The sequence below is a fragment of the Mizuhopecten yessoensis genome, unplaced genomic scaffold, assembly GCF_002113885.1.
Source record: "Mizuhopecten yessoensis strain PY_sf001 unplaced genomic scaffold, ASM211388v2 scaffold8841, whole genome shotgun sequence".
NCBI classification, from domain to species: Eukaryota; Metazoa; Mollusca; class Bivalvia; order Pectinida; family Pectinidae; genus Mizuhopecten; species Mizuhopecten yessoensis.
Genome location: NW_018407749.1, coordinates 980,972 through 988,957, shown reverse-complemented (window position 1 = coordinate 988,957; position 7,986 = coordinate 980,972). Strand labels below are relative to the sequence as shown.

Genomic DNA, 7,986 nt, shown 5'->3' with positions numbered 1-7,986 from the left:
CGACCGTTTCGCTCCTGGGGGGATATATCGGCAGTTATCCTTGGACAAGGGGCGACAGTTCACTCCTGGTAGGATAACGTCAGTAATCTGTGAGATTTCCCTAGCTTATATATGTGTAGTATGATATAGCCCCCAAGGCCAAACCTAAATGTAGATCATCATGAAATGTATATATTTGTGTATTGTTGAGTTCTTGTGTTATATGTATAAACATGTGTATGCTGATTTATAAAACATATACAACAATGTTGGTCATGATAACATTGCATACCTCAAGCTCTACAGTTAATAAATAGCATTTATTAAACTGTATCATATTGTTATGGTTGTTTATAAATTGGTATGTTATCTTACAGTCTGTCATGCTACTTTAATAGATCAAGTATAATACCATCATCCTCCAGAAATTTCTTGGAACTATTTAAATGGGACACCATTTCCGTGTTGTGTTTCCTTTTTATCATGTTTATTATGTTGCACAGAGTCGGTAAATTACAAGAAAGACTGTTTGAAGGCAGAACTTTAGTTTGAAAATAAGGACAGTATGGTCCATTTAACACTTTTAAGACAGACTTAATTATCCAGAATGTTCACACAATGGCATAAAGAAATGGATCGTTCTAAGACCAAGATACAACGAACTTTTATATTCTATATTGCATAACTATTGTTATTTCTTTAAATAAGATTAGTGAAATACAGAATTTTTCTTTACATTTTTTTTAATTTACAAACCTTGCCTCTTTGGACCACACATGGTTCTCAGAATCTTTGAAAATAAAAACATAAATGTGTATGCCATACCTCAATTCTGTGGTGTTGTAACAAGCGCACTTCTGACATCATATGGCTCAATATCCTACACTATGCTACTTACCGTTCAAATCTTTCTATATCACCTTAGATTGGGAATTGTTTAAGCACTATCAAATAAACTAGGAAAATAATTTCCAATTTAATTTTGAATATATTTGTATTATTACTTCCAAATATTATGTAGTGATGAATTCTGAAAGGAAGGGATTATTTTCTTATCCTTTCCTACATTCTGCAAAATATAACATTTGGATTTGCTGGTCTAGTTTACACCTGTGGAGAACACCTGTTAATTAGGTTTGATGTTTGTCTCTGTCCCGTGTTTGTGTACACAGGGCCGCACCTCCATTGTCGTCGAAAAGAATGATTTATTATCAGGGAGAAAACGTTCGATTAGACATTAAAACATCTATTTACACTATACCTGTATGTAGGAATAGAAATGGCACAATTTCATAAAGTTAAACTTACAAGTTATTTATTATTTTTATTTACTAAAAATTCTAGGATGATTTTTGTTTTCAACTTTGTAACTTGGACTAACCAGACTTCAAAACTTTGACTAACCAGACTTTCTTAAATCAAATCCCTGATTAAAATTAGATTTTTAACAGAGACAAATTTCAGTTTGAATAAATGCTGTGCATGTTTAAATTGTTAATCTCATAATATTTAAAAAATATTTAGGTAGTTATACTTTGAATATATATGCTGTTCCAGATGTACTCTCCCAAGAAAACACAACCTGCATATATTAAAAAAAAATCTAGACCCACCCTCCCATGTCATTTCTTAAACACTTATTTTACTCTGCAAACTTTATCTTGATACTGGAAATATTATTTTTGTTCCGACAGTCACACTCTGTGTACTGGTACTAGTGGTAGTTTTTTTTTTTCCATCACCCCACCACCATCTGAGTATTGCGTCTTTGCGTATTGTAGAGTTATCTTCTCTTGTGAGCAGGTATTGATTGTTACGTCATTGCTTTGTGCGAGAAAATTACGTCGTTTTCTCAAAAATTGATGACATTACTCTCACAAACAAATGACGTAACAATCAATACCTGCTCACAAGAGCAGATAACTCTGCAATACGAAAAGATGGAATATTTCATTTGATAGATCCATGATGGAGATATTGATGTTGGTACATGTACCAGTATGAAATATTATATCCCTCCCATACACACCCAAATATGTAATAGGCCACCTGTTTTGTTAAGTTAAAACCTAAATCGATGATTTTTTTTACATTTTTTATCCTCTAACCTACAAATGCAAGTGTAAATGTAATCTATATTTTTTTAGTTTCTTTTCTGTGTAATTCAAATTCAAAAGACTGATGATTTTTTTATAAATTTCACCAGCTAAAACACTAATCCAAAATTCTTTGACATACCTTTTTGTGATATAGTATTCAAATTGCTTGAATTTGAAATGATTTTTTTTTGATAAGCTGGTACTTAAAAACCTAACATATAAATATTTGAATCTTGTGCCATTTCGCCCTAACATTGACCATGGACATCTAGTGACCGCTCTCCTGTGTTGCAAAGAAGATTGGTTATTTGGTTACAGGACAAAACTGGTCTGATGTGGCGAACCAAACCTGTCTTCTGGATTGGGTGGAATTCCCAGGTCCCCTGTCCGCAGTCTGCGACTAATCTCTTCGATTTGGAGGTGCACTGGAATGCAAGCGGTTAGATTAACAATACATTGACACAACTAGATATTTCCAATTCACACTTTAGCCACCAGCTTAAGGACCAAGTTTCAAATAATCTAGTACCTCAAATGTATCCAATATCATTGTAAATGTTGGATTTATTTATTGTTCGAACTAACTACTTTCATTTGTATTATTATTATTCTGTAAAGGTATGTGGATTTGAAAAGATTAAAAGTTAGCAGGCCTCAGTTTTGTTTTCCATTTTCATGAGCTAGATAATGCAGCAGGCCAGAACTTTTAAAGCATTATAACTCTTCAAATAGGAGTAAAGTGACCCGAAATATTAGTAACTGAACAATGTTTAGCATAGAAGAGAAATGTTGCCTAAAAAACCAACATATATTGACCGCTTTAGTTTATAACAAACTTTCTTTTCACATTTTAAATGTTTATTTTTTCTGGTTAAGCCGAGAATGACTTTTGATTTTGTCTGATAAGTACATTTCACTAATGTACACTGGTTATACAGTAAATCATTTTTGTTAAGGAATGATACTGAAACCTATCAAACGACAAGCCAAGTTGATAACCAGCATGGCAACTAATCCATAGTTTACTCCTGTTAGAACAAAGCTGGTGTTTTTTTATCTAAGTTAGGGAAAAAAAATTGGATCAGTAAACCCATGTCTCACATTAACAGGAAATTAATTATGTTATTGAGATATCGAGATGAGAAATCTGAGTGTTATCCAAACACTTTTCCATATGGGATCAATGGGTGTTGAAAATATTCAGCCATTATTAATTACACTACTCCTCAAACAAGTTCCGGGATCTGTCCCCATTAGTGTCCATCAATTGGCACATAAGCTCTAGATATTCAGAAAGGTAAAAGATATTGTCATATTCTAAAAAATTGTTAAGTTTTCTTTTCGAGTAAATACTAGCATTAGACATTATCTCCCAGTTTTGATATAAATGCCAGAGAAAGTAATTTCTTGTCAACTTTTTGATGTTTCGACCCCAGGCATGTGCACGTCGTGAAAACACTGTGAAAGTTATTATTAACAAATTTGTTCATTTATAAATACAGGATTTCAAAGCCTGTGGTTTATCTTTGCCAAGTAATGTATATTACATAACATGGCAAAGATAAATCACAGGTTATTTATTTAAAAAGATCTTTATTTCAAAAATTAAGAAAAGAAATTTGGAATATTTGATCCGATGCTGATAAAGCTGGTGGCATGTTCATGTGATCAGGACAAGGAATCTACAAATAAACTGAATTATACAATCATAGAACTGCTTCTGGAATCGAAGGAAACTAATGTTTTTGTTATCAAAAGGAAAAATTATTTGATTCAAATCTTAATTAATAATATGCAAAAGATTTGCAATTCATCCAAAGGAGATATAATAATTATAAGTGTACAATACATTTATTATGTTATAGAATGACTGATGAATCATCCAGATTGTGATTTTAGAAACTGAAAGAATCAATGATTATAAAATGTGATTTTTCATATGGATATTGAAATGAAGAGAAAGCATTAACATTTTAATTCATACTTCCATAAGTTGAATTGACAATATCAACAACATCGACAACAACAAATGTTACAAAATTCCACAAAACTCCCTTTCCTACAAAATTAAATGTTTTTGGTAAATTAATCTGGAATGTTTTTCATTAAAAGCTGAAACCAGATTTGTGTTAATTGGTACATTAATGTTCCAATATGTATACAAAATGAAAATCTATACATAAAATTTACGTATCATATAAGACCATGAAGTGCATCAAAAGCATGCTCTGAAAAGGAAGGGAAACTTGATTTTAGATTTGATCTTCACTACTTACCAAACATAAATTGGAACGAAGCATGCTGATCTGTTACTAAATAAAAGCTAATATAAATAATATAAAATTTGTGAAGTACAACTATGTATGACATCAATCTTCCAGGCATCACCCTCTGCCTATGTTTTCGAATTAGTCTAGACAACAGCGATGTATATTTTCTGAACATATATTTCAAAAGGGTTCTTTTTGTTTCAATTTATTAACCTAGAGTTGCTTCCCATGATATTCCCTATGTCATATATATACTTACATAGATACTGTTTTTCCTGTATGTTACTCATGCCGGTTGGAATAACTGTTGGCATGCCAGGAATTACTGTCTTGTCCACGTCTGTATCTGTTGCCCATCGACTCTTCCTCTTCTTCTTCCTGTCTGATTCACCATTACCAGATCCATTGGACCAGCCTCCAGATGCTACAACCAAAATAACAATCAGGATATATACATGATTGATACCTCCAGCTACAGAAGAACAGATTTCATTGGTACATTATACATTCATTAGGAATGCTACCTGATCTCTTACAAAAGTTTATATCTCCAGTCTGGGAAAACTAGCTTATAAAAAGTCCTGAATTTTAACAAAACATTAAACCAATTTTCTGATAATTCACATTACGTCTCAATATATTGTCTAGTCCTAGGTTTCTGTGTATGATTTATTTCCACAAGGCCATTTTAACGAGCTGTAACTTGTACACAACTTAATTGCTTGACAGTACACTAGGGCGCTTTAGACCTTCAAAATATGTAGGAATTAATAACTGATTAAAACATGCAGAAATGTGCAGTTTTTCTTAATACACTATTTATCTTATCAAAATGAATCCATACCTCATCCTGAAAAAAAGAACAGTTAAAAAAATACTCATTCATAACCTAGTCATTTTGTTGTCTGTTTAGGTGGGTCCATCCTTCTCAAATTTAGCGCTACTGTGCAGGAAGCTGCGCATGTTGACTAAATTTCAGAATGATTTACGGTAACCTAACGACACCACGCTTGGATTTAAAAAGGTTCATCAATAATTATTAACAACAATTAAGAATGTCAACAAACAAACAAACAAAAACAAAAAATCCATTGCGACCATCTTTTATATAAAATTTAAATAACCGTATTTAATGTGATACTGAACTCCCTTAAATAAGAACGAAAGTCGTTTACACTGGAAGTTTACCAGCATCGTGCAGCTGATGACAGCGATCACGCGATATGAGAGCTGCCGAGGATAAAGTCTGAAAGTGAAAGAATATGTGCTTTTCGTTGTTATAGCTAACTTATCTACATGTTGAATACAACAAACGATGCGCAGAGTTTATCATCACTTAAACGGAATAGGTCATTTCGTATGATGGAAGAACTATGACCGTTACCCATCACACTGACGGCGACACTTCTCTACTCTACTGAAGGTCTTGACGCTGAAAATTTCATTTGAAGCTTACAGCAATTTTGTCTTTACTGTTGACAAGAGATTTTGTTCAGAAATAATTAGTAAATGGCAGTGTAAACAGCTTCAAGTGATACAGAAGAACATCTGAAAACTGCAACTGAAAACTAAAAATAAATGTCTCGAGTCATCGTCAATGACCCATACCGAACCGAAGCATTCAGACACGAGTAGACGAGTTTCTAAAATGAGGTAAGGACATCAGTGCGTATCTGTGTGCCCACAGGGGCTTGTATAGACTTATATGATAAAATTTAGGTAACAGTTACCCAGGTGAGTAACAATTTTATTACTGAAATGGGGAATAAAGTGAAATATAAACACACAAAGTTCTCTAAACACTTAGAGCAAAACAGAACATTATTCTTTCAACAAAATCCAATAAATAGCACAAAGAAGTAATTTATCAATTCTGATGTCTTACTTTTTGTGACAAGGACAACCATATCACTGACTTAGTTCTCCATTGTGTAGTCAATGGAACCATCCATTGCAAACCATTGCAAATGACTTAATGCGACAGGTAAGCAGGTTTACAGGTTTTTCGCCTACATCAGTACATTACTCCACCCATACAGGTTTTGTCTCACTGACGGAAGTCGGTGTTCTGTCGGCGTGCGCGTGTAAGCGTGATCTTTCTGGGTGCTATTTATAGCTTTTCTACAGCACACAATACGCAATGGAGGTGATACTTTAAATTAACAAGTACTCCTCTTAATTGTGAAATTCATTAATCAATGGTTTTTTCTCAACTTCACTTCTGTGTCAATAATAGTTTAAACCAATTTGGATTTCAAACATTTTGACCCCTAAAACACATCTCATAGGTGAAGGTGCTTAAGACAAGGCAAGCACTGATCATGATTGTAAGTATAGGTGCACGTGTAACACTTTGGGCATGCCAGAACGGCCATATTAGGATATTAAAGATATGTACAACAGTATTAACATATTTGTTTGCACAATTGTACCTCATTGTAATTTTCATTGGATTATATGTTCAAAGAATGACGCCCTTTTTTGTTCATAATGTGTATAAGACTGTTGTGTGCTTTTATTTCACTATATTTTCCCATTTCAGTAATAAAATTGTTACTCAAATAGGAACTGCTGTAACTGTTACCCACCACTACTCCTATAACATGAGAGGCCGCTGGTCAGCCTTTTTTTCTATCGGATATGAATGTGCCGACTGCGACGCGGCGCCGGTCAAAAGTTTTTCACCGTGTAAAACCTCTAACATTGTTGGAGTATGTTACCCACATGCAGAATTATTACCCATCATAGGCATAAAAAATAGGCTAAAACCCAGACCAGACCAAACAGGCATCATTCTTCCCTCGAACTATACCCGAGTGGAATAAACTCCCACCTGACATTATTTCGAGCCCCACAACGGAATTATTCAAATCAGCCCTCTACCGTCACTTTTCAAACGCAAATTAGACCATCTCGTATCTTTTAAAAACAATCTCTTTCCATCAGTTTCACTCCTCGTCTGACATTTTATCTTCAAATTGTTGAAGTTGGTCAGTACCATTTAGAAGTAGAAATACTTGTGCCCAACCTGACTAATATAAGGGCCATGGAATTGTTAACCATGCTACAGTGCTATGCTGCCTTGAAAGTCCGTTGAAAAGGAAACATATCAGCTTAAAAAAATATGGGGATAATGTAACCCTGCCTGACCCAAGTATCTAATACCGAAATATTAGTCGAATTATGCATGCGGGCACCTGTTAAAATTCAGACTCGACGTCATCAGATTCAAAGGATGATGCTCTAAGATGTAAATGAAAACTGATTTAAACTGTTGAATTCATAGCTACCAAAATTAACCCTAAGCCGCATGTGATTCTGTTTCGATTAAAAATGATCCAAAAACAGGAAACTATTTCGTGGAATCAATGACATGTTTTTTCTGACATATACGACAATAAGGATGCAATATTATCGTGCACATTCATCTGTAATATATTTACCTAAATCTGCAGGTCTCTTTCCCTGTGGTGTAAACATTTTCTCGAAATTATGCTGCTGTATTTTACATCACAAGTACCCTTAGAAATGGCGGACGTTTTTCTGACGTTATGTGATATTAAATTCGGCGGAGTCAATGAAAATAAACAAGTACAAATTTGCACAAAAATTGGTGGTATATATTTTAAAAAATATCA

General features: G+C 33.8%; 1 protein-coding gene across 2 annotated transcripts in view; it reads right to left on the bottom strand.

Annotated features, from left to right (window-relative positions):
- The window catches only part of LOC110456752 (splicing factor 1-like), a 22,055-nt gene extending 14,139 nt beyond the window's left edge, over nucleotides 1-7,916 (bottom strand). The window contains exons 1-3 of one of the 2 annotated variants that reach the window (XM_021507694.1): nucleotides 7,792-7,916; nucleotides 4,608-4,772; nucleotides 2,428-2,503 (exon numbers count right to left, since the gene is read on the bottom strand). In XM_021507694.1, the coding sequence (XP_021363369.1) occupies nucleotides 2,428-2,503; nucleotides 4,608-4,772; nucleotides 7,792-7,828 (278 nt within the window). In that variant the 5' untranslated portion in view covers nucleotides 7,829-7,916. Of the gene's footprint in view, nucleotides 1-2,427; nucleotides 2,504-4,607; nucleotides 4,773-7,791 lie in introns of those variants that run through there. The other variant, XM_021507695.1, reaches the window with a different exon arrangement.
- Nucleotides 7,917-7,986: the final 70 nt, after the last annotated feature.